Here is a 26045-nt window from a genome sequence, read left to right as displayed (position 1 = left end):
GGTCGGGGTTGTGGGGATCAGGTACTGAAATGGAGTCAATCAAATTCTATGCATGTATGATTTTGTCAGATGAACTAAACTATTATGGATGACTATCACACTCTACTAAAATAAATTTTAAAAATAAAATGTATTGGGGATGTAGCTTGGTGATAAAGTGTCCCTGGATTTATCTGGACTATGCTGAGTCCTTTAAGATTCCATATGAATGACTGAACTTTTTTGCTTGCTTGTTTGATTTTGCAAAAAAATACCACTGGGATTTTGGTAAAGGTTTCATTGAACCTGCAGATTGCTTTGGGTAGTATGAACATTTAATCCATGAATATGGGATGGCTTCCCATTATCTATGGCTTAATTTCTTTCAGTAGCATTTTGTAATTTTTTAAAGTGTATCAGTCTTTTTGCCTTCTTGGTTAACTCCTGAGTATTTTATTTTATTTTTTCTGATGCTATTGTAATTGGCTTATTTTCTTAACTTCATTCTCTGATTATTCACTGCTAGTCTGTAGAGACACAATTGATTTCTTTATATCATGTAACTTTGCTGGATTTGTTTATTAGGACTCAGGTTTGGGGTGGACTTTAGGGTTTTTTACAAAGATCAGGTCATTCGTGAGCAGAGATTATTTTACTTTTTACTTCCTTTCCGGTTGGGTACATTTTAACCCCTTCCCTTGCCTAACTTCTCTGACCAGGACTTCCAGTTCTATTTTGAATAAAAGTGGCAAACCAAGCCAACCTTTTCTTGTTCTCGATTTTAGGAAGAATGTTTCAGTTTTTCAACCGAATTTAATGTTAGTTTGGCTTTTCATATGTGGCTGTTCTTTATGTTGTAATTTCTTCCTGTTCCTACCTTATTTTGTGTTTTTATCATGAAAAAATGTTGCATTTTACAAATCCTTTTTCCTGCACCAACCGAGATAAGCATGTGCTCTTTGGTCTTTCGTTCTGTTAGTGTCGTGCATTATACTGACTGACTCCTATGCTGAACCATCCTTGTATTTCAAGAATCGATCCCACTTGGTCATGCTCTAGTATCTGTTTATATGTTGTTGATTTTGTTTGCAGTATTTTTTGAGGATTTCTGCATCAATCCATCGGGAACACTGGTCTGTCGTTTTCTTGTGGTGTCTTTTTCGGATCTTGGTATTGGGGTAATTCTGGTGTCATAAAATGAGTTTGGATTGATTCTTCCTTCACACTTGTCTGAAGGACTTTGAGAAGGATCAGTGTTCATTCTCTTTACATGTTTGGTCCTGGTCATGGACTTTCTTTATTGGGAGGTTTGGATTACTGATTCAATCTCCTTACTAGATATAAATCTGTTCAGATGTTTTATTTCTTCATGGTTCAGAGTCGGCAGGTTGTTCAGAATGAATTTTATAGGGAGAATCTGCAAGATTTACTTATGGGTTGGAAAATGAGGGAAAGAGAGTAACAGGTGATGATCTTCTTTACATGATGATACAAGAACTGGGTAAAGATTGGGGTAGAAATAGGAAACTCAGGAGTTGGGCATTAGAAATTTTAGATTAAAAGATGCCCAGACAGAGATGTTTAGTGGATAGCTACAGACCCAGAGCCCAGAGGCATCCAAGCTGGAGTGGAGGGACAAGTGACAGAGCACACTCAGCGTGGGGAAGGTGTAGCAGCTGAGGCAGGCACCGTCTCCACAAGGACCTGAAATGCCCTCCTAGGAGCAGATTCTGGTGACAGGCTTTCAAATTTGGGTGTTATTCTCTATGAAGTAAAATTACAGGAAGGTTTTTCCCCCCCCCCTTTTGAAAGGCAGGGTTGTTTGTTCATAGCTATTTATTTCTAATTTCAAAAATAATATATTTCCACCGTAAAAACACATAAAAATTAAGAATGAATAAAATAATAAGCATAATCCATAATTACAACCATCCACTTATAATTAGCACTAGTACTATGCCCTATTTCCTTCCAAGAATTTTTTCTTTTCATTTGCATTACTTTGCATATATTGCAAAACTAAAATTATACTATACAAAGTAATTCTATATCCTATTTTTTCACTTAATATTTTTTCACAAATATTTGGCTATATGATCAAAAATCTCTATAAAGATAATTTTAATAGCAATTATATATTGGATGAATGTAATCTGTTTGACATTCAATTGGATATGCAGGCAGTGTTCCCTCTCTCTATAATATTATAGCCTATGATAAATATTCCTATGTACATATCTTTGCTCCAGTTCTCAAATGGAGAATTTGGGGATGAAAAGACACAAATATTTTAAAGAATTTTAATATTATTGGAAAATTGTTTTTTGAAAGGATAAACCTATTTATTAGACTCCTAGGGAATATGCCTGGTCATTCCCTGCACCCTTCTAATTATTGAGAAATATAGCTTCCAAAATATTTACTAATTTAATAGATGAAAAAGGATATGTCGTGGCTGGGGTTGTGGCTCAGTGGTAGAGCATTTGCCTAGCATGTGTGAGGTGCTGGGTTCAATTGTTAGCACCACATACAAATAAATAAAATAATGGCCATCAACAACTAAAAAAAGGAGGGGGGAGACATGTCATTGAGATTTTCTTAACTCTCTTCATGAAATTGTGAGGCAGAAACCAGAATCTCACAAAAATTCCATTCCATTAAATCCAAACCATGCCAATGAAGTGTTCAACTTTACTATCAAAATCAAGAACATGAGTTAACTCACAAACTATGAATACAGTTGTTTGTTTGATCATTTTTGGTACCAGTATTGAACCCAGAGGTGCATGAATACATTTCTCCAAAATGACAGGAAAGTCCTCATTCCTGGTGGTGCAAGGGGGGATCCGAGCTACAGAGGGCAGCCCAAGTCACAGGGTATGCTGGAGTCCCTAAGGACTAGCCTCTGCTCTAGGTGGAAGGAAACACTAACATGGGGAATTCCAGCAAGTTCCAGTCCTCCCTTCTCCCTTCCAGTGAGGAAGAGCTGAACTATAACCCTAAGCCACTCTTCGGTGGAAAAGACCCCTGGGAACAGACTTTTTCAGCCTCCAGCCTCATAAAGGAACTGCTTGGGCACAAGTGTTTGGAGCTCAACCACCACGAGTCCCCTTCCTTCTCACAGTGAGTGTTAGTCTCGATACCGGACAACTGGGATCCAGTGCGTCTGTGTTTCCCCTGGGCGAAGCCCCCTCATGGTCTGGGCTGGGCTGTTCTCTGTGGAAGAGAGCGCACAGAGATCCCTGAGCATGTAGAGGGGATGGCAGGTGCGCACACCCAGGTACCTCCAGGTCTTAGTTCAGGCTCAGGACTGTGGCCTTCTAAGTCTGATAAACCTGATTGACCTTGCTAATGTGCCCACAGAGGCGGAATTTTTGCCTCTGGGGAGTGAACTTTCATTGGCTAAGCACAAAGAGAGTTGACATACTAGAATTCCAGTTATTACTGGAATAATGACTTTTACAAACAAGTGTTTTTACAGGAGAAACCAAATGATCACCGGAGAGATGGGCAGGACTCGAGGCTTGAAGCAGTCATGGAGGTGGGACTTCTCCTCCAAGGGTTGTGCCCAGTGCCTGGGCTACTGTCTGTCTGCAGCTTATTTCTTGTCACTCCTCTGGCTCCGCTCAACTGTCCCCATTCAGAGAAGCCTCCACTGCTCCCACTACAGGTCTTCCCACCTCACCACAGCCTGGACCTCATTACACCCTGCACTTTCATTTAAGCTCTTACCACAGTTTTAATTAACTATTTGTAGGCTGTCTTTTTTGCTATTATTATTTTTTACTGTTTCCCAGGTCAGTGAGAGCGGGAGCCACATCTGCTTCGTGCATGGCGAGCCCTGTACACTGTGGACACCGGGCCTTATGGGAGGAAGAGGAGGCAGAAGGGGAATGAAGAGGAACATGGCAACCGCTTGCCACTGTGGAGCAGCCTTGCCGATGGGACAAGATCCTCTATCCTCCTGATAGTGCCCTGAACGGGCTTGTTGCAGGAGTCGGCCCTGCTGACTCGGTCCCTTGTCCCTCCCTGCCTGCTGACCACTTCCCCCACCCCTTCCACAGACGGGAACTCCTCTGATGGCCAGTCTGATCACACAGGCCCACCCGCCTTTCTCTCTGCTGATGTGGCTTTGCATACCGCTAGTCTGACCTAGTCTGGGGCATTTGTAACTTAAATCTCAGAGGGCAGTCGTACACCCAAGGGCGTGGGGGTCACCACACTGTCAACCCCTGTAATTGTCACACTATTGCCCGGGCCTAAGGACAGGGCACTCTAGGACGCCCAGCAGTCAGGACAAATCAGACCACCGTGTGCGCGTGGCTAAGGCCTGTTCATACTTCACAAAACCAGAAGCTACAGAATGACATTCTTACCTGCCTTGGCTATTTTCTCAAAATATGATTTTGATTTTGATAATTAAAAACAGAACACACCCTGGCCTAGAAGGCTGGGAGGAATTCTTGACGGCTCTGACCCAGGCTCTGACCCTGCAGGGCCACCTGTTCCAGTGCTGGCTTCTGTTGAACCAGGGGCTGGACCAGATCTTGATATTTCATGCATGATTATCTCACCCAAGAGCCTCCCCCAACTTCATAAGCACCCCACAGACCAGCCTGGCTTCTGGAAACGACCACCACACACACAGAGTCGGGGCAAAGCATCTCCACGGGGACTAGTCGTGGAGACAGCTCAGGACTGTGACGACTGCAGATGCCATTGGGACAGGGGTGGGGTGGGGAACAAGCTGACATTTGTCCTTGGACCTGTCGCAAGGAAAAGCAGATTCTCTACCACCAGAGCTACTGGACACTGGGGTTCATGCCTGGAGGACTGAGGGGCCCAGGGAAGCTGGGTGCCTGGCACCATGGTACCCTCTTCTGGTGCTGTAACCCAGACCCAGGTGTTTATGGAAACTATCTCCCGTGTGTTCAACAGTCAATCACTATGAGAAAATGTACCCGTAAGCTGAGACCTTCACAAGCCTGGCAGGAAGCACTTGCCTTCTCTGTTTTTGGTATTTGGAGTTCAGCTCCTTTCACCTGAGCGCCTCCACAGGCAGCAGTGCACAACTCCCTTACTCATGTTAAATTATGCTCTCAAATGGGCCATCAGCGACAGTCCAAACTCACTCATTATCATCTGTTTACAAACCAAAACCAGCCTCAGTTTTAATTAGCTGGTCTGCCTCGTTCAAAGTCATGCTCACTTTAAACAGTCTACACACTCTGCTCAGGGAATGGGCGTCTCTGACGAGGCCCTTCCCATCTGAAGGGAAATTACCAAGAATCAAGACGGCCCCCAGGGCTGCACACCGGGGACAGACTTGCTCTGCCACAGCAGCCGTGCGTAGATGGCGCACAAACGCGTGATTTCCACAGGCTTCCGGGTACTAGTCCAAACAGGAGGCTTATAGAACAGAGGCCTGGAGAGTTAACTGAGGTGGCCTGGGACGTCGTGCTCCTACCTCGAGTAGTAAGACTCCACCCCCAGGGCCTCGCGGACGCTGGCGATGTGCTGCTCCAGGGCCGAGCTGGCTGCCGTTGGGAGCGCTGCACTGCTGCTGGCCTGGAAGTCGCTGGAGTTTTCCACGGTGCTGTCACCCAGGTAGTGCTCATGGAACTTCAGAATTCCTGAAACCAGACAGGCATAGCCAACATCACAGGGGGTTGGGCTGGCTGGAGAGAGGGGCCGAGGGCAGGGCTGGGAGTGCCGAGGCTACGTGACTTCTTGGTAAAGCGCCCCAGAGGTCCTCCTGAGCCCAGGTCAGTGCCCCTTTCCATAGCTTTTGCCATCAGGGGTGGTGCCTGATGACAGGGAATCAAGATGCAGCCTTTGCTGCTGATGACACATTCAGAAGCTCCTGGGTAATTAGACTACTCCCTATGTTTTTCCAAACTCCTGCTTCGCAGAATCACCAGCTAGGGAAGGCCTGCTCTTGGGGTCTGTGCATGACCGTGCCCAGGTAGGTTCTCTGTGGAGGCTGAAATCCTGAACAAACAGGTAATTAGCCAAGTGGAAATTGTGTCACAAAAACCTTTCATATCACAAAAGCAAATAAAAATAAACATACAGTATAAAGGTCAAATAAAAACACCCTTTTAAAAATAAGACTAACTGGTCAGTGGTCGTTAATGGATTAAAGGTGCAAAAAATGATGTCTCCATGAAACCAAAGCCATCCACGCTGGTTTTCTGGCAATAAACATGGGGCAGATTCTCAAGTGGTAATGAGCTGTGTCAGCCCTGGAAAACGCCAGTCCTCTCTGATTGGATTAGAGCCCCCCAGTGAAAGCTTCGGAGTGTCATTAAGAGCAAAGAGGAATGAAAAGGGAAACAATAGGGGCCTCATTACACACGGCTCATTATTACAGGGATCTGGATATGCCACCTGTCAAATCATGTCCCCAAGACGTAACAACCACAGAGAGAAAGAGCTTGATACCCGCCAGTTATCAGCCTCCTCCTCAGGAGCACCAGTGCCTTCTGGGAGTGGGGACATTTGGGGATGCCGCTGTGGCTGACACTCGTTCACCAGGTCACTCCGAAAATGGTAACTTAAAACTTTTAGCATAGAAAGGTCAGGGGCAAGGGCGTTCTTTGTGGGAAGCCCATAAGAACATGGATTTGGAGGGGAAAGATTGCAACAATAAAAGCGAGACAACTGAACACCGAGGCGCCAGGGCGCAGGACCAAAGAGCAGCTGGGAGCTGTCATCCAGCACCATTTTTTTCTTTTTTTAAATCAAAGGGAAAGAAACATATTCAAGAAAATCTTGTCAATTCTCACTGGCAGTTGAACTTTTTACAGACATTCAAGAAGCCCATTCTTCAAGATTCCCAATTATAAGATCCACTTCCCCAGTCAATAAACTCTAATTGGATCTGGTCTGTCTCCAACGCGGTAAAGCCATCAGCATTTTATTATGCAAAAAATATGGCCTTAACAGCCAATTAGTGGTTCTGTATTCAGCGAAACTGTTACATCCTGAACGTTTAATGCCGATTTAATCAAAGGGGATTTTTACCCCTAAAATAGATTTTTCAACAAAACTGGTAAAAAAGGGGGTTCTGTTAAACCCAGAAATTTCAAGCTGGAGACTTATAAACTGAGGGTTGCCATTATCATTTTAGTCTAAATTTGCCATGACAAAGGACCACAATTATCAAATCATATCTAGAAAGAACTCATTAGGAGTGGCCGTCTCCTTATTAGTTAATGAGCAGCAGCTGCCTAAGAGTAGGGTGGCTACTGAAATGCCACCTCTTCCTCCTGCTCTTCCCTGACAAGTGCCTCCTGACTCACTGTGAGGGCCACGGTTTCTTGGTAGAGGGGGAAAGCTGAATGTCTTATTAATTGGATGTCCCACTATGGAATATCCACGGTGGCAGTTTTACTGGAACCTGACAATGGCTCCTTCATCTAGTCTTTCCCCTTTCACGATTTTTCTTCTCGGGGCTGGTGTTTCTGTTGCCTGATGTTGGGGTTTAAGTGTGAGGTGTCCTCAAGGCTCATGTGTGACGCAATGCAAGAACGTTCACAGGTGAGATGCGTAGATGAGGAGAGCTGTCGTCTAAGCAGTGGATTAATCCACTGATATGGATTGGCTGGGCTGGACTGTGAACAAGGAGGGTGTGGCTGGAGGAGGTGGGTCTCTGGGGTTTGTATTTTGTCCTTTGTCCCTGTCAGGGGCGCTCTTTCTCTGCTTCCTTGTGGCCACGTCCTGGGCAGCTTTCATCCGCCAGGATGCCCTGCCCCACCTTGGGCCCAGAGCCATGAAGTCAGCCCACTGTGGACCTGACCCCTGAAACCCTGAGCACAAACCAGCCTTTCCTCCCCTGTGTTGTTCTGGTCGGGTCTTTTGATCACAGGCATGACAAAGCTGACGCCTGGTCCCCAAGGGCAGCAACCTCACCTGCCCCTGGAGCCAGCAGCCAGCTGTACAGGTAGCCGGCCGCCAGCGAGTAGTAGAGCACCAGTCCCCTCTGGCTGTTGACCATCTCCAGGATCTGGTCGATGGTGACTGGGGAGTAGGGGTCCGAGTCCTGCTGTCCTGTCTGTCGCTCCACCAGAAGATCAGCAAATGCCCTTGTCCGACCTCTTTCTGCTACAGCCAGGGCTTCATCGTGGTGGCCTAAGAGACAAAGGGACAGGCTGAGTGCTCCGTGGTGAGTAAGCCCCCTCAAGGACAACTGGCATCTGGGTTAGATTGTAGGCAGAAACGCCACTACCTCTGCTCCCCTAGAGTGACAGACTGCAGAGTCCGTTTCTGCCTCTGATCACCAGTAGGGGCAGGGTGCACACAAAGAATCCTGTTCTGTGATTCAACAAGACCTATTTCATGTCACCGTAAGTCACTGGGCCTTCCTGTCTTGCAGCCACACAACAGTCCCCGCAGCTGGGAGCATGGCCCCTCTGCTCCTCATCCCGGGAGGCTCCCTGACCTTGCCCCCAGCACCCCCACCTCACCAGCTTCCCTCCTCCACCTGCATCTGATCTGCAGGACCCACCTCTGGCTCCTCTCTCCTAGATGTGGCCCCTTCGTGCATCACATCATCCAGCCCCCCCTCCCAAGTCCCCCAATGACACCTCCATGCCTATACTGTGCCTGTCCTCTGCTGGGTGCCCTTTCCCTTTTCACCGCGCTTGTCTCAAAAAGAGGGATTGCACTAGTTGTCCCACCTCTCTCAAAGGACTACTTTCAAAATCAAGCGAGGTGCTCTGTGTGAAGGTGTTCCTGAAGCACCACCTGTATGACAAGTGGCACCTGTACGACAAGTGGCACTGTTAATATTAAAGCTGACACTTTATTCCACGCTGGCTCCGGCACGCTTCCCTCTCATCTTCTCTCTTCCAGTCCCCCTGGGCAAAGGGCTTCAACCTCTGAGGTCTCTATTGCTTTAAAATTGCTTCTTTCAAGCTTTCCTCCAGTCTTTCAACCCAACTTCTCATCCACTTCCTGCAGGAAGCTAGTCTATAATGTGGCCTCAAAGCTGATTCATGGATGTGAAGCCTCAAAAAATGCAGAGCCCTCTGCCTTCCAGGGGGGCTTATTTGTAAGTAGGCAGCGCAATGCAGAGGACGGATCTCAGGGTAAATATGAGCATGGAAGAGCTGCTAGAGCCAGGTCCATGGAGAGAGCATGCAGAGGCAGGGGACCAGACGCCACAGCTGCGGTGGCACAACAAGAATGCCTTGCTGCCCACCATTCAGGCATTGGCACAAAGTGGGCATTCACGGGAGTGTGTTCAAATGTATCTTTTACCCTATTAAGTTACCAATGGGAACAGCTGGGACAGCTCCTGTGCACGCTGGAAAATCAGTCCCATGGTGCTGGACAGACTCAGCACTGTGACTCTAATAGATAGTAAATTATAATCCTGGGCAATGAGTATTTAACTTTTCAAGGGGAAACTTGAGTGTTCCTACACACAGGAAAGGGCAGGTTACTGAGAAGTCCCCAACATTCAACTTCAAAGACTGTTAGTTTCAGTGAATATCTTTTGGGAAGAGGCAGGTGACTGAGGAGTTGGAAGGGGACAGTTAAGGCTTGGATGAGAGGAACTGCAGGCTGCACCAGTGCCCCAGATCATGCAGGCCCGAGAGAACGAGCCCCAACCGTGAACGTCACAGCCCAGAGGACAGGTCAAGAGGGCACACTCCCTGAACAGCGTCGGGGAGGCTATGTGCTGGGGAAACGGAAGACACCTGTGTCTTCTCAGGTGCTTCCCCTTGGTCAGAGGCTTGAGCCAGGTGGGGTGAAGAAGGGAAGGAACGTGAGGGTCAGGGACTCCTGGCCCAGGCATCTGTCTCAGGGACACCTGCTCAGGCTCCCAGGACTGCTATACTTCCCAGTACCAGAGTTTCTCTACTTTAGCACAAACACTGGGTGCTGGACTTAGTGACTTAGATGGCTGGATATCCTGGGAGCCTCTGAACTATTATCCCCAGGGCTGGCACTGGCATGCACACAGTAGGTGCTCTATCAGTCTTTGTCAAATAAAGGAACGAGTGTTCAACTGCTGATTGTGCCTTCAGAGTCCGTTGTGACAACAAATCACACTGCATCAGAGCTGTGGTGGACACCCTGGGGACAGCGAGCACACAACAACCACTCTCACCAAGGCTGACGAGCACCCGCTGCAAGGCCTGGTAGGACGACGTCTGCAGGTCGAAGAGCGAGAGTCTGCAGTCGGTGCTCAGCTGCGCCTCGTGCCGGATGGTCTCGAACAAGGCCGATGCCCTGTAGAGCTGCAACGGGGAGAAGGTCGTCACCCACCTCCCAGAGCCAGGCCAGCTCTTGCCAGAGTACAGATGACTCCTGCTAACACCTGGTACCACCCACGTGTTCTTAAAGGTTTGAAAAGAATCTATTTCCAGGGAGGCCACTGTGGGCTGAAGAAGTGTCACCCTGTCTCCAGTAAATCATAGCTTATGGAATCAACTTTGGTCAAGAGATCTAAACACAGGGTTATAGACATCAGGTCCAGAGGAAGTTAAGAAAAAAATATTAATCCAAACAAATGCTAATTTTGATTAAAACAAAAGTTCTCTTCTTGTCATCAGGCAACCATGATCCATGGTCCCCAGGAAAAGGGTGCGTAAGGATGGGAATGGGCCCATGTGGTGGAGGCACCCTGGAGATGGATGAGGCCAGGGCAAGGGCAGAGGCGCCACACTCTCAGGACAGTGGCAGCCTCTGCAGGTGGTTCAATGCCGCAGACCCAATCACTCCCCACCCTCCCCAGGGTCAGGACCATGCTGGACAAGCTCCCTAAGGGGCCACGCCCACTGGCACAAACCCTTTGAGGACCGCCCTCGCCTACTGGAATGGACCCCTTGAGGACCGCCCTCGCCCACTCGCATGAGCACTCTGAGGACCAGACAATTGGCATTCTTAATGGAGATCCTGTCCTGTTGTTTCTCCAAACCTAAAGAAGCGCATTCTAACACTAAGAGCCCTACACCAGGAGAGCGCTCAGCAAGGACTGTGCTACTGACTGCTGTGTGACTTGGCGAGACTCAGGGCGACAGCTCCCTATTTGTGAAGGGAACAATCATCCTTCGACTTCATGGGTATTTTGAAGAAAAAATTCAGTGAGCAAAAGTACTTTGAAAATAGTAAATCACTCCATCAATATAAATTTTAACTTTTGCAGCCACAAAATTAGAGTTAATTCTTTAAATTGCCTTTAATAGTTTAAAAGTATAATAAAAATGCCTTAATATTCCAGGAGATGATGGCACGTCCTCGGTGCTTCGAGCACCAGGGAGGAGCCTTGATTGACTTCTCCTCCTTCCCCTTGGCTAAGGGGCGAGTGGTGACCTGAGAAGCAGCCATCTCTCTCCTGCTCCAACCTAACAGAGGAAGCCGTAACTCTAGGGATCTTTCTACTCTCCAGAGATGCATGTCAAGGAACTGCTCTTCAACTGTCTGCACTCACACAGGGGCATGGACTCACCATGGGAGAGAAGTAATATCTTGCTATAACTGGAGACTTAGAAAGACATTAAATCCAATAATCGTGAATTCTTGTTTTGCTTCTATTAAAGTTTAATGTGGAGCAGCAGCACATAATATAAGAATTCCAAAAAAATGACTAGGTCACCTGTCATGTGAGTGAGCAAGGGTCTTCCCTGTGTGAAGTGTCAACACCTCTGGGCTGGCACGGGCTGGGAACCCTGTGCATTGACTCAAGGCATGAGTCGGTATCTGGTGCATTCCACCTCGGCCATCCCTCCCACGCTTCTGGCCATGAACTCCCTGGGGTCAGGGTTCTCTTGCTCACCTGGTGTTGGGCCTCCTCCAGGTTTCCACTAGCCCAAAGGGAGAGGCCTAGACCATGGCGAATTTTTGCCTCATCTTCTCTTCGGCCCAGTTGCTCAGCTAACCTTAAACCTGAAACCAGATAGAAAAATTTAAAGATTCAGAGAAGACAGATAGTTCCACCCCTCATCGAGTCCTGGCAGGTGACTTTGCTTCAGGGGTAAAGAACGCTAACAGCACAGTAGAGGGGGAATGAGACAAGAGCTCTCTTCAAATGCCACGTTGGTGGCACAGTTTCCAGGACACTCAGAGGAGGCCCAGCAAGAGCTCAGGTGATGCTGTGAGCAGCAGACAGGTTTGCTGGGCGGGCAGAAATGGAAACAAATGGAACCTGAACCCGGCGCCCTCCCAGATGCGAACCCGGAGCTTTGCACTTGGAGACTACTGGCTGAGGAATTTATCTTGTCCGATTCTCTGGCTGGCAAAAGATTTTCCTGAGAGTAAAGCGCAGAATCCACGGTAATACTTCTTCTCGTGTCGCCGCACAGCATCGAGTGGGCGCTGAGGGAGGCATGCAATGTTCTCCTGAAAGCAGAACGGGATCTGGCCTGCCCCTGCAGCTGCTGAGACGGCACGTTCCATGTCTACTCTGTTTCCTGAGACTCTGAGCCTTTGATGTGCTTCCGTGGGGTTGCAAAACCAGCACTCATGTCAAAAGACTTAATTGAGACTGTCCTCATTTTAATGGCCTCAGATAGGCCCCTGCAGTCTGGTTCACTTACCCACAGCAAGCTTCTGGGTTTCAGGACACCAGCAGCCTGTGGGGCCTTGTGGGAGTCCAATCTAAAGGCAGCTACTTACTGTATCGGTCACTAAGCCATTCTCAGTGTCACTCTGCCCTCATTCTCCTGCTCCCGGTACAGAGCGGCTGGCTTGTGAGGAAGACAGCATGGGGGTCCCCAGCCTGCTGCACACAAAAATCAGGGCTTCCCCTGGTCTATGTCAGAGGTGGCGCTGCCTCTGCACACACCAACCTGTCACTTGTCAGCTGCTGGAGAGGGGCTGAGCTGGAGGAGAGGCCCTGATAAAAGGGACTCTCCGGTGAGGCTCATAGAAATACATATTTCAAATGCACATTATCTTATATTTTGGGGTGGGGTGGAGACTGGGGATTGAACCCAAAAGCATTTTACCACGGAGCCCCATCCCCAGCCATTTTTATTTATTTAGAGACAGGGTCTCACTGAGTTGCTCAGGGCCTTGCTAAATTGCTAAGGCTGGCCTTAAACTTGTAATCCTCCTGCCTCAGCCTCCCACATTGCTGGGATTACAGGCACGAGCCACCATGCCCAGCAACTCATATTTTTAAACACCTCACAAAAAGGAAACACATGTGGAAAAAAGATGTTTCTTGAGAGAAAACCAGGAGGATACTGATTGTTTTAACTTTCAACAAGCTGCCAGGTTGGTTCTCCAGTTTGATGTCCCTGCCAGGTGTGGGTGTGAGTCAAGTAAACTGCCTGGGGAAGCCAAATTAGAAGGCATGTTTGGTGAGAACAGGAGCTTTGCTTGGTTCCTGTTGTAGCCCAGCACCTAGGACACCTAACTAGCATCAGGCAGTGCTCTATGACAAACAGCTAAAAGCCCATTGGACAGCCAAGTGCATGGTGCACACGGGCAATTCCAGCAGGAGGATCGCAAATTCAAGGCCATCCTGGGCAACTCAAACCCTGTGTCAAAATAAAATTTGCAAAGGGCTGAAGGTACATCTCAGTGGCAGAGCACTTGTCCAGCATGTGTGAAGCCCTGGGTTCAATTCCCAGAATTGTAAAAAACCAACACAACCCCCTCCCAGACATGGTGAGTGGCCTGCCCAGCTCCTATGTGCATCTGCTGTTCAGGAGGCTGAACTGCCCACACAGCTCCCCGGGGTGGAGCGCCAGAGACTGGCGGCATAACCCCAAGTAAATCACCAAACTGCCCAGTCTCCCTTTCTTCATCTGCAAGATGAGAAACCAGAGGCTCTATCCAGAGGCATCCATCCGCACCACCTGGGGAGCTTGTTCAGCTGACTTAGACCCAGCCTCACTGGGAGATGCCAATGCGGGGGAAGGGCGATGCTGATCTGCAGCCCCCTCCCCTCTGAAGGCCAGGAGAAAGCACTGGGGTATTTTCCAGCTGAACTGTCCCCTCAGTGCAAGAGGCTGCAGACCAATCTTGGAGCACACAAGAGCACTTTGCAGGGGCCTGCACCTGTATCGGCCCGACCCTGTGAGCAGGGCATGGAGGGCTGCTCTGGCTGCGAGCTCAACGTAAGGCAGACACCACGAGAGGCTACAAACACGAGTCTTCAGGTCTCCATGAGACTCAGGAATTGCAAGAAGTAGTAAAAAAGGAGCTGGCAGTTTTCCCTGGTGATGGTGTGGTGTGGTGTTTCGGGCAGCCAGCTGTGGCACTGAAACAGTATTTCAGGAAGGTCTGGAGAACACAGCTGAGAAGTTGTCAGATGCTGGGTCTCAATTTAATAGTTTTCACAAATTCAACTGAAAATTGTCCCTAGACTGTTGGAATTTCACCAGTCAAGTGGCTCCGGAAGCCAGAAGCCATTGTTCATATTGAATGCACCAAGGCATGGCCCCATCTGCAGGGAGTGGGAGCTAAATAAGGCCTGGACAGAGGCTTGCAGTCCCCCAGGACCCTCAGCCTGCAGCCAGCGGGCCCATCTGTGCAAGAACAGGGAGCCCCTCCCTCGCCCTCCACTCGGCCCCTGCTTCTCTCCCGGTCCCCAGCTGGGGCTCAGCACTAGCCAGGACAGCACCGCCCCAACCCTGCACTGCTCTCTGCGGTTGGAAATGGCCCCCCACAGGGTCTTGTTTGGTTCCTGGGGTGAGAAAACCCAGAGCCCCACTCTGCAACTAACCAGCTGCATGGTCAGGAAACAAAGACCCTAACCCCGAGCCTCAGGTGACTTAGCTGCAACCTTCAAGGTTGCGAGGATTAAATCAGATTAAATAAACTACCTGTGCAAAACCTTTTGGAAACTATAAATAAGAGGTTTCATAGGAAAACAGCAGTCATTTCCTTTCACTAGTGAGTGTGGGGCATCGCCTCTGCCCTCTCCTGTCCAGGCTCAGAGGAGCCCAGTGTCTGTGGGAGGACCTCAAAGCAGAGGCCACCCAGGGTAAACAGGGGGAGGGCAGACCCTGCAGTGGGGCTTCTGCTCTGGAGAAAAGGAGGCATCCAAGGACCCACTGTGCTCAGCAAATGGAGGGAACCTGAAGGCAGAGGAGGAGGAGAAGCAGCCAGTTCACAGGGGAACCCGGAACAGAGCCCCGCCACGCGGCAGCCCAGCACTGCAGGCCCAGGAGGAAAGCTGGCTGAGGGCTCTGGCGACACTCGGGAGGATGCTCAGGTTGGGCCTCAGTCGCCGGCTCAGAGCTGATGACTACACAGCCGTGGTACAGGTCAGGTATTTCCTAGGGGACAACAGGATTTGAGGCACACGGGCTTCCCTCTGACAGACCATCAGTTAGCGGTGACCGGGTCTCACTTGACTCTGGTGTAGTTTGAGTCGTTCACCCAGCAAAGGGTTCTGAGGAGCTGCTCCCTGGGCAGCTGGTGTCACTGACAGTGTGGCAATCTGGGCCCACAGAGCAGGATAAGGTGTTCTGGACAATGACTCAGGGCTCAGCGTGTGGCTCGATGTTAGAGCACTTTCCTAGAACGTGTGAGGCCGGGGTTCGATCCCCAGCATGGCAGGAACACAAAAAAGAACCATCAGTGAAGCGCCTCAGAACCACCCAGGGAGCCACTGTGACTCTGGAGTTGAGACATTGTGGCTTCTGAGACCCTCACTCCATGCAGAGACGACCCCTCAAACTGTATACTCCCCCGAGTCTCTGGCAGACGGAGACAGGGTGGCCTGTCACCTACCTTCCTGTAAGTACATGACGGCCTGGGAGTAGTTCTGCAAGGCATGGTGGGTCCTTCCGAGGCTACTGTAGGACACCGTCTTGGCCACCAGGTCGTTCATCTGCGCAGCGATGCTCAAGTGCTGCTCTTGGTAGACCACAGCCCTCTCGAAGGTGCCCAGGGACTCGTATGTCAGGCCCAGGTTCCCGTAGGCTCGGCCCTGGCACGTGGGGTTGTTGGTTTCCTCGGCGATCTGCAGATCGAGCTGGTGGTACTGCAGGGCCGTGTCGTACTCGCCCATCTGCTGGTAGACGCCCCCCAGGCCACAGGCCGCGTCACTCTCCAGGGCTCGGTCCTTCATCTCCCGAGCGATGCTGAGCTGGCGCTCGAGGCAGGAAATGGCCTGCTCGTAGTTCCCCAGCTGGCTGTGCAGACTCCCCAGCTCGCCGTAGGCCTGGGCTTTGTTGGAGGCCTCCCCGAGCTCGTGGGCCACCACCAGCCTCTTTTCAAAGCACACGAGGGCTTGCTGCAGGCTCCCCATGGCCCTGTGGGGATGGAGACAGAAAAGCAATGATATTATTTCGTGCAGGTGCAGACATGCCAAAGCCCCTGAGAAAATGGAAAGCATTTGTCACTGTCACTTACTATAGAAGCTCTTAACTCCTCTTCTAGCTAAAATCTATCATGTGCCCTTAGAGTGAGATGCAGAGGAATTTCATAATCTGGAAAGCAATTCAAAAGTCATCCCTTAGTGACCTTCCCAAGAGCTCGAGATTCAATGGGATATACACCCCAGAGGAAACATAAAACATATTAATAGGCACAATGATAGCAAGTGAACTGTTGGGTTCTTCGGGCTTCCCAATTTCCACTACTGCTTAGACTATGTTTTTGAAATCACTTTACAGAGGCTATAAATCTATCACCTGGGCTTCTCAGAGCACTCTGTGGGTGATGATTTAGTTTGACCCTTCCCCTTCCTCCCATCCCAGGGCCCTAATCCCCTGCCTATGTGGTGAGGCCATAGATTATGCAGACACAGGCACCCCACATTTGGAAGAAAAGCACCCTTGGCCAACTGTGTGTCTTTGTGTGCTGCTCAGAAATGACATGATCAGAATGGAAAGAGCACGGGACCTGGCAGCAAATCAAACCAGTTGTGTGGGGCCTAAGGATTCCCTTTCCTGAGTCTCAGTTTCTGGGGGGGACACATCCCCAGGCCTGGCAGGTGATAGTGCACAGAAACCAGGACTGCTCTGCCAAGAGAGCTCTGAGAGGGGCCCAGCCTGGTGAGGGCATGGGGAAGGGGTCCGTCCACTCCTGCAAATATCCAGGGGCTTTTAGGAAAAGGAGTTAGTGGGTAGTGATGTACTGATAAACACATTCATAAAATGTGGGAGGTATTTAGAAAAGCCCTGTCAAATTGATTCATTCCCATTCCCATCCCTATTCATTCTTTTATCTTGATCCTTTTGATATCATCCAAAAAACACCACTTCTGGAGTCAGAGCCCTGGGTGTGACTCTTAGTTATCCCTTTTAAGCTGTGTAATCTTAAGTATTAACCTAACCTCTCTGGACTTTGGTTTCTTCTTCCGTAACACAAAGGTAATAATATCACCTGCTTAACACAAAGACTGTGGGAGAAAGCAAAGGAGGTTCGTGTGGAAATGCTTTGTGGTTAATAAGCTGCCACGCAGAGGTGCTCTCACCCTCACCGATGCTCCTGTTGTAGGCTTATCTACCTGATCTGTCCTCTGTCATTTTTACCTGTGTCCGTTTCCTAGCCCCCGGTAAGCCTTGGCTTGGTCTTGCATGCGATTCAGACTCTGGGCCACAGATAAATACTGCTCGTAGTACTTGATGGCTTCCTCGTAGTCACCCAGGGCCTCGTAGCAATCCCCCAGGTTGCCGTAGGCGCGGCCCCTGTCGAGCACAGACTCGTTGCCACTGAGCTGCTGCAGCATGGCCAACTGCTGCTCAAAGTAGCCGATGGCTTCCTCCATCACGTTCATGTTCATCTTCGTGATGCCCATGTTGCCATAGACCTGGGCCTCTAGGCTTGGGTCCTTCAGCTTCTGCCCCAGATCCAGCTGCTCCTCGTAACACTTGAAGGCCATCGTGTACTTGCCAAGGGCCATGTAGACCGCAGCCAGGTGCCCATGGGCTCTGCACTCCCCTGGCAGGTCGCTGAGCTCCTGGTACACCTCGAGCTCCTGCGTGTGATAGCCCAGGGCCTTGTCATACTTCTGGATCATCCGGTACGCAGTGCCCAAGGCTGCATATGCGCTGGCCTCCAGTCTTCGGTCCTTTACGTGATGGGCTAAGCCCAGCTGCTGCTCGTAGAATTTTATTGCACCATTTATATCTTTTTTACAGATGAATATATCGCCCAGGTTCCCTAGGGCCCGGAATTTAGCCTGGGAATTATTCAGGGACTGGGCTAAGGACAACAGGTACTTCTGACACTCCTCAGCTTTGCTGAAATTCAGCAGTGCCTTGAATGCGAGGCCCAGGTTGCAGTAGGCTTTCGCCTGGCTCAACTTGTCATGAAGGTCTTTGGCCAATGCCAGATCCTGCTCGTAGTACTTCACCGCCTCCTGGTAATTGCCAAGGCAGTAATGGGCATAGCCGAGATTGTGGCAGACCTTCCCTTCTCCCTCCATGTCCTGGAGGTCAGGAGCGAGCCGCAGGTACTGTTCGTAATAGGGGGCAGCCTGGACATACTCTCCCCGGGAGCAGTGGAAGTTCCCCAGGTTGCTGAGGGCCCGGGCCTCGCTCTGGATGTCCCTCAGCTCCCGGGCGATGTTCAAGTGGTTCTGATAGTGCTGCAGGGCCCGGTCGTGGGCGCCCAGGGCCTGGTAGGCCACGGCAAGGTTCCCGTGCGTGGACGCCTGGGAGGCGCGGTCGTTCACTTCCATGGAGATCTGCAGCTCCTGCCGGTGGTACTTGACCGCCTGGTCGTACAGGCCCAGGGCGTTGTAGGCGTTGCCCATGTTCCCGTAGGCGCGGCCCTGGGCGGCGTAATCGCTCAGCTCCTGGGCGATGCACAGGTGCGTCTTGTGCAGCTTCAGCGCAGTGTCGTAGTCGCCTTTCATCTGGTGGATGATTCCTGGGAAGGAGGAGAGAGGGCCAGGAAGATGGGCATAACTGATGGGTAATTTAGGAAAAAAAAATGTAATTTGCAACTCAATTTATAGTAAATACTATCCAGATGAATTAAAGAATTTCAAATAACAGAAGGTAGAATTAAATATTTATCAACTCTCCAGAGGGAGGAGAGCTTTATAAGCTTCAAAGCAACAGGAAAAAACATCAACAGATTTGATTACAAAAATAAGGACTTTTCTACTGCAAATAAGTATCTAAAATTAAAAGGCCACAAACACTGGGATATATGTGAAACACATATGAAAAAGTTTAATATCTATTGTGAGTAAAGACATCATTCAGTTTTAGAAAAAAATCAAGACCCTGATTTATTTTTTAGAAAAATATTTTTAGTTGTAGGTGGACACAATACCTTTATTTTATTTATTTATATTTTCTAATGTGGTGCCGAGGCTCAAACCCAGTGCCAGGCGAGTGCTCTACAACTGAGCTACAACCCCAGCCCCCCAATTTATTAAAAGAGGCAAAGAACTAGAAATGTTAGCAGACAACTCACATCCAAAGAAATACAAAGAGTAACCACAGGGGGAAATGCTAATTTCCTTTAATAATCAAAGAAATGCAAAATAAACCAACCCTGAAGTACCATTTTACTCCTGCTAAATTAGCAAATAAAAAATTTAAACACCCCCTATACTGATTAGGTTGCCCTGAAATTGATAAACATAACAACTGCTGGGGACATAAACAAGAACAACCTTTGGATCAGCAGTGTGCCAAATGAAGACAGCCCCACTGCGTGTGCGTGTTGAGTGTGTGTGTGTGTGTGTGTGAGAGAGAGAGAGAGAGAGAGAGAGAGACTGGGGATTGAGCCCAGGGAGTCTGTCATTGAGTCATATACCCAGCCCTCTGTCCCCAGCTTTTTTTGAGACAGGGTCTCTCTAAGTTGCCAGGCTGGCCTTGAACTTGAGATCTTCCTGCCTCAGCCTCCACAGTCTCTGGGACTGTGGCATCTGGTCCTACTCTGACCCCACCATCCTGCTCAAGGGAGCATAAGCTAAGAAAATCAGTCAACGGCCACACAAACTAAGTGCTTTTAGTCTTTGCTGCAGCATTATAGAGAAGTGGAAAATCAGAAACATCTTAAATGCCAAACACTGGGGGACTGTGCCAGTGCATTTTGGCATATCAACTCAACAGAAGATGACACTGTTATTAAAAAGGTCATTATGAAGTCTGTGCATTAAAACGGGAAATGATCTCACGATCGTGTTAACTGGAAAAGCAGGAAGCAATGCTGCAAGCTGCAGGTGACAACTAGGAGAACAAAATTTGTGTGTGTGGACAAGACCTGGAGGGGACTCCACAAGATGAAAGTAGCTGCCATGCTAAGTGAGGGGATTTGAGTGATTTTTGTTCCAAAATTTCCTGTAACTCTGCTCTATGCTTTGACAATCAACAATCACAGCGCTTCAAACAACCCCCATAAACTGCACTCCAGTTCCTAAGCCAAGCCACTGTTTTATCTGCAGTTCAAAATGAGATGCATCATGAATATAAATTAGTTCCAAATGAGGGGTGTCATCAGGGTAGCCAAGGTGGCCCATCCCAGGAGGGGCATTGGAAGAGGTGCAGAACCTCGTGTGTGCTTCCTCCTGGCTCTTGGTTTTGCACATACCTTTCTGTGCACCAATGAGCAAGCTCTGCAGTGGTGACCAACACCTGCAGAGGCACAGGAATCACCAAGATGAGCTCTTGTGCAAATGTCTGATTTGAAAATGGGAGCTGTCGAATCCCTGCCTTTGCAACTTACCTAATTTTATGTCACCCTTTGTTCGCTGACTTGTTCACCCAGCAAACGTGAACTAGACTTGTGGTGGCCACAGGGGTACAGGGAGAGATGAAGCCACTCTGCCCTCTGTACAGAACCATAGGGTGGCAGTCAGGTGCGAATCACGCCAGGACACATAATCAATGCTGAAGTCGGGGCGCGGGGGTGGGGGTGAGCCTGCCAGGGCCACCGGATGGCCCTTCCTCCCCACCTGCCATGGAGGTCTGTCTGCCCTGCCACAGGAGTCCTGCCTGCTCCTGGGACTGCCGGCTCTTTGACATTAACTGGACTTAGGGTACTGGGTAAATCACTTAGCCCCACTCCACTGTATTCAGTTCTATAAAATGAGGAGAATTAAGAATAGTGATAGTGACACTAGAGGGTGGTGATAAGGATCAAATGACATAAAATATTTGCAAGTGCACTGTAAACTCTAAGTGAAATTCAAGTATTAGTACTGCAATTACTATATACTTCCAGGAAAGGGAGTTCTTGAGGTGGCAGAGGTAAAATACCGTAATTCCTCTGTGTGTTTTTTATGAGTCAAATATTCCATAATCTTAAACTAACTAAATCACAGTACATCTATATTAATGGGATAACATGATAACATTAAAATGGTAATGTAGAGTTATATTAAGGAAATATATATGCTACAAAGCCACATTTTGATAAAAACTAACAGGGCACATGTATGCAAACATATTTACTTTTTGTGTGTGGTGGTAGGATTGAAGGTTTGTTTTTTTTTCTTTTGACTTATCTGTATTTAATTTTTTTTTTAGTTGTAGATGGACACAATATCTTTATTTTATTTATTTTTATGAGGTGCTGGGATTGAACCCAGGGCCTCACATATGCTAGGCAAGCATTCTACCACTGAGCCACAGCCCCGGCCCCATAAATACATATATATATTTTAAAATAAGGAACATATAACTCTTAAAGTAATTTTGAACTCTGGTCCAATGGGAGAAGTAACATTTCTGGGACTGATCCGGGAGTCACTCCCTCCCTGGGGTCACAATCCCAGGCTGGCGGCATCAGGGGTGTCCCAGCTGGAAGGCTGGCGGTGTTTCAGAGTCTGTCTCAAGGTCAGGAACTCTAAGGGGCCCGAGAGGAACTAATGCCTCGGCAACACCTGGGATCTCAAGTAGTGAGCAGAGGGCAGCTGGGCGGGTGGCAGGGTGCCTGGATCTCCCACAGGGATGGCTTGCAGTGTTTTTGGCACCATAGCACTGGATTATTTCAATGACCTCCCCCTTCTCTGCAGCACTAGGGACTGAACCCAGGGTAACTCTGCCACTGAGCCACATCCCTGCATCCCCAATCCTTGTCTTTAAAATTTTTTTTGGATGGGGCCTGCCTTGACCTTGTGATCCTCCTGCTTCAGCCTCCCGAGTTGCTGGGATTACAGGGGGGGAATGCTGCACCTCGCCTGGCTGCAATGAGTTTTAAGCCAGTATGATTACGTTTGGTTGCTACAATGACAGAGGAAACAAGCAACAGAGGTCTTCAGAGAAGGCCACTAGAGGCATGCTGGTCTTCATGTATGTCCCCCCACCAAAGACAAGGTCTCTTTGCTAGTCCCCCACCCTCCTCCAGGATTGATTGTTCAGAAAGCTGAGCCTCAGGAAGGCGCATGATGACAGAAAAGGCACCAGGGTTCAGAATAAACCAGAAGTCCTGCTTTATAAGCCTGGCTCCTGCCACATTCAGCTGAGTTTCAGTCTTTGAGACAGTCAGTGTCTCTGAACTTTGCTTTCCTATTATTTTAATTGAAAGTTGGTTTTATTTTGGCATTTTTTGCTTTCTTACTAACAATGTCAGGTTATAATCATCTCAAAGAAGGAGTATGAGAAGCACATACGCAGCTGGGCATGGAGGCACATGCCTGTAATCCCAGCTACTCAGGAGGCTGAGGCAGGAGGATCACAGGTTTGAGGCCAATCTTCACAATTAAATGAGACCTGTCTCAAAATAAAACAAAACAAAACCAAAAAAACCCCCCAAAAACAAAAAAACAGGATGTAGCTCAGGGGTAGAATGCCCAGTTTTGCAAAAAGAAAAATAAAAAACAAAACCACCAATGTGCGTTTTTGAACATATAACATGGCATGAGCAGTACTCAGAGAGAGAAAGGGAAGGGACTCTCTTCCCTCACTCTGGCCGGAAGAGTCTGGGCTAGTTAATAGGGAGCAGTTGGTAGATAATGGCTACCCAGGGTTCGATGATTTGCGAAGGGAACTGCCTGCTGGTGACAGCAAAGTGATCTGACCTGCAGCCAGCCCTCCGAGCCTCCTCCCCGAGCCTCTGTTCTTCCTTCCCAGGGCCTCTGAAGTGTCCAGAGGAAGGGTCTCAAAACAAAGCCTTCCGCAGCAGACAAGGGCGAGCGGTGGGGCTGGTGGGGTGGGGCACTTTTTCTTCTGCGCCTCTCTCTGCTGTCCCCCGGCTGCTAGTCTGGGGGATTCTGAAGGGAACACTGTGCGTGCTCTCTCGCAGCCTCTCTTTGTTGAGCGACATAAAAGCGGCCCTGAGAGCTGCCAGCAGAGCGACTGCACATGCTGAGGGGATAATCTGCAGATCCTCCTTCCCTTTCCAGACCACAGCTTGATTTTCCAGGGCCGTCACTCAGATGAAGACTTACAGAGGGCCTGTCAGCAGGGGCGCGCGAGGTGACAACGTGCTGCAGGGAGGGAATTAAATGAAGATTAGTGGGGCAGAAGACCCTCACAAAGCCCTGCTCTCACCAGGGCGCGCGGGGGAAGGACACGTGGTCGCGAATCCAACCCAGAGCGGGCCTCCTGCTCGGTCACTGCCTTCTTCAGAGGCCGTGGTGGTGAGGCTGGCACAGGGGCCTGGGACACAGTGAGCGCTCCCAACGTTTTAATTTTATCATTAACCATTAAGAGCAAAGAGCACAGGAGCTGCGAACGGGGCACCCCAAACAATTTCAACTAGGACTCGAACACGGGGTATCTAGCAGTGGACCCTGCCGCCTTTCTCCGTCGGGCCTCCGTGCCCCTCTGCGACAGTGGGTGCGCTCTTCCGCTCACTGAAGACATCCCCGTTGTGATCACCTCTGGTGCGCGACCCGGAGGGGCTTCCAGCCCCTCTCCGGCTTTCAAGGGAACTGAGATCTGCCTTATCCAGCGACCCCCCGAAGAAAACACAGGACCTGGGGACTGGAGGGGCCCACAAGCTCGCTCCCCGCAAGAGGCGGCGTTAGTGGGCGAAGCCGGGCGAGAACCCTTGGACCCCCTCCTTAGCTGCACCAGCCCATCGGCTTCCACCGAGGACAGGTGTGCCACGGGCAGTAGCCGCACTGATAAAGGTCTCCGGAGAGGTACACGTGGAAGTATTTATAAAGGAAACAGCATGGCTTCTACGATGTGCTTTAACAGTACTCCAGTGGTGGCAGGGAAAGAGGGACCTGTGTGTGCCTGCCCACGTGCACATTTGTGAAAATAGATGAAACAAAATTAGCAAATGTTGACAACGGGGTTATGAGTTTGTGGGGTTCATTACACTATTCTCTCCACCTGTGAAAATGTCCATAATAGAGAGTAAATACTAATGATTGGTAGAGGGGGCTGGAGATGTGGCTCAAGTGGTACTGTGCCTGCCTGGCAAGCGTGAGGCACTGGGTTCAATCCTCAGCACCACATAAAAATAAATAAGTAAAATAAATGTATTGTGTCCAACTACAACTAAAAAAATAAATATAAAAAAAAGATTGATAGAGAAGTTTGCACTGCATTTTCTTTTTTAAACTGGGGACTAAATTCAGAGGTGCTTTACCACCAACCTACATCCCCAGCCCTTTTTATTTTTCACTTTGAGAGAGTCTGACTAAGTTCCTGAGGCTGGCCTCAGACTTGTGATCCTCCTGCCTCAGCCTCCTGAGTCGCTGGGATTCCAGGGGTGAACCACAGCGCCTGGCTAACACGGCATGTTCTTGTGTAACCCCTTTTGGATCAGGAAACTTTTTTGAGTCCTGATCTTAGCTAAGTCCTGATGTGGATGGTTAAGTCCATTTTTCTGTCTCTGGGACCTCAGTAGAGTCACTCCAGCCTTCATACTGTCTCGAGCATGTGAAGGACGTGTGTGGACTGGCAGCAACACAGGCCTTCACCCCACTGACTGAGCTTCGGTAAGACGATGACACTTTATCTTTTGTTCTGAATGATCTTAGAGGATAGGGTGGTACTTTATCTAGGACAGGAGGGGACAGTAAGAATAGCTGAGGCCACCTGCTCATGGTGAGAGTCCTGACTACTCCACCAGCTCCTCCTGCACTCGGGGAGGGTGGCCCTGAGTACCCATCATCCCTATCTAGACACCTTTATGCTCCTGGACCCTCTCCCTTCAAGTTTGCACATATAGTTCTTTCACATTGTTCGTAAAATACCTTGAAGCTTGCGGTGGGTTGAGGGGACAGACCTGGCTACTACACAGATGGCTGGAATCCAGGGCGTGAGAGCACCAGACGTGTGGCTCACTGGACGTCACAATGAACATGTTTTCTGGTGACTATACATGTCCCTGGAGACAAGTCTCCATTTTTTGTGCCAAAGGAGGGCAGCAAAGGTATGAGACTTTAAATGGCAGATAATCCCAGAATCACCTTCCCCAGGACTGCAGCTGCAGACGGGCCCTCACAGTGGGCTCCTCCAGGAACACTCTGGGCCTGGCTCCCTGCCCCATGACCTCATTCGCACCTCGAAACAATCCTTTAAGGTTGATCCTGTGATCCCAGAGCCATGGAAAGTTGGAGAATGTTCTCAGGCCTGCAGGGTCGTCAGGGCAGGTTGGTACTAGAACCGATGTGCGTGGCTCATGGGCCGGACGGACTCTTTCCCTGCTCCTCCTGGAAAGCCTGGTGGACAGGATTCTGTGCCTGCTTCTCCTGTGTCGCTCAGCATCCAAGCTGGCAGCTCAACAGAGGGATGGTCTGACTATGTCTGTATCTAGAGAGCAGAGTGTCCATTAGAGACCAGAAAAATCCTAAGGGACTCCGGCCTGTAGAAGGAGCAGGGGGTGTGATCGCCAGTGGGCGCCACCTCTGGGGAACTCTGGGCCATCCACTATCTCTGGCCTCCTTACACCGGTCCACTGGGTTTACCAAACCCAGCAGCTCTGCCTGTTCTCTCAGGGGTCGGTGAAGCTAGGAGCCCCATATCTTCTTTTGCTTCATTAACAGTTGAGACGGGGAGAGTTCAATGGCACTTCTGTCCCAGATCTCAGTGCCTTACCTCTGAAGAGCCTGCTGTATGTAACAAGGTCAACAGGGTCGAGGAAATCCCTCTTTCCACCTTCTCCCAGCCCACTCCACTGGAAACTACCTATTTTTCTTTTCTTTTTTTTTTTTTTCATTTTGGGTACCAGGGATTGATCTCAGGGGCCTTGGACCACTGAGCCACATCCCAGCCCTATTTTGTATTTCA

General features: G+C 49.3%; 1 protein-coding gene across 3 annotated transcripts in view; it reads right to left on the bottom strand.

The window, feature by feature from the left end:
- Ttc28 (tetratricopeptide repeat domain 28) overlaps positions 1 to 26045 on the bottom strand; it is a 592527-nt gene that overhangs the window by 80275 nt on the left and 486207 nt on the right. For all 3 annotated transcript variants that reach the window (XM_046427243.2, XM_046427244.2, XM_046427245.2), the window contains 6 exons: positions 17427 to 18768; positions 15679 to 16202; positions 11768 to 11877; positions 10100 to 10229; positions 7894 to 8112; positions 5447 to 5612 (listed from right to left, as the gene is read on the bottom strand). In XM_046427243.2, the coding sequence (XP_046283199.1) occupies positions 5447 to 5612; positions 7894 to 8112; positions 10100 to 10229; positions 11768 to 11877; positions 15679 to 16202; positions 17427 to 18768 (2491 nt within the window). The remainder of the gene's footprint in view (positions 1 to 5446; positions 5613 to 7893; positions 8113 to 10099; positions 10230 to 11767; positions 11878 to 15678; positions 16203 to 17426; positions 18769 to 26045) is intronic.

The sequence above is a fragment of the Marmota monax genome, unplaced genomic scaffold (genome assembly GCF_021218885.2).
Source record: "Marmota monax isolate L192 unplaced genomic scaffold, Marmota_monax_Labrador192_F-V1.1 WCK01_AAM20220418_F8-fsc00177, whole genome shotgun sequence".
Classification (NCBI taxonomy): domain Eukaryota; kingdom Metazoa; phylum Chordata; class Mammalia; order Rodentia; family Sciuridae; genus Marmota; species Marmota monax.
The sequence above is the reverse complement of the archived record's forward strand: the minus strand, read 5'-3'. Positions and strand labels throughout refer to the sequence as shown.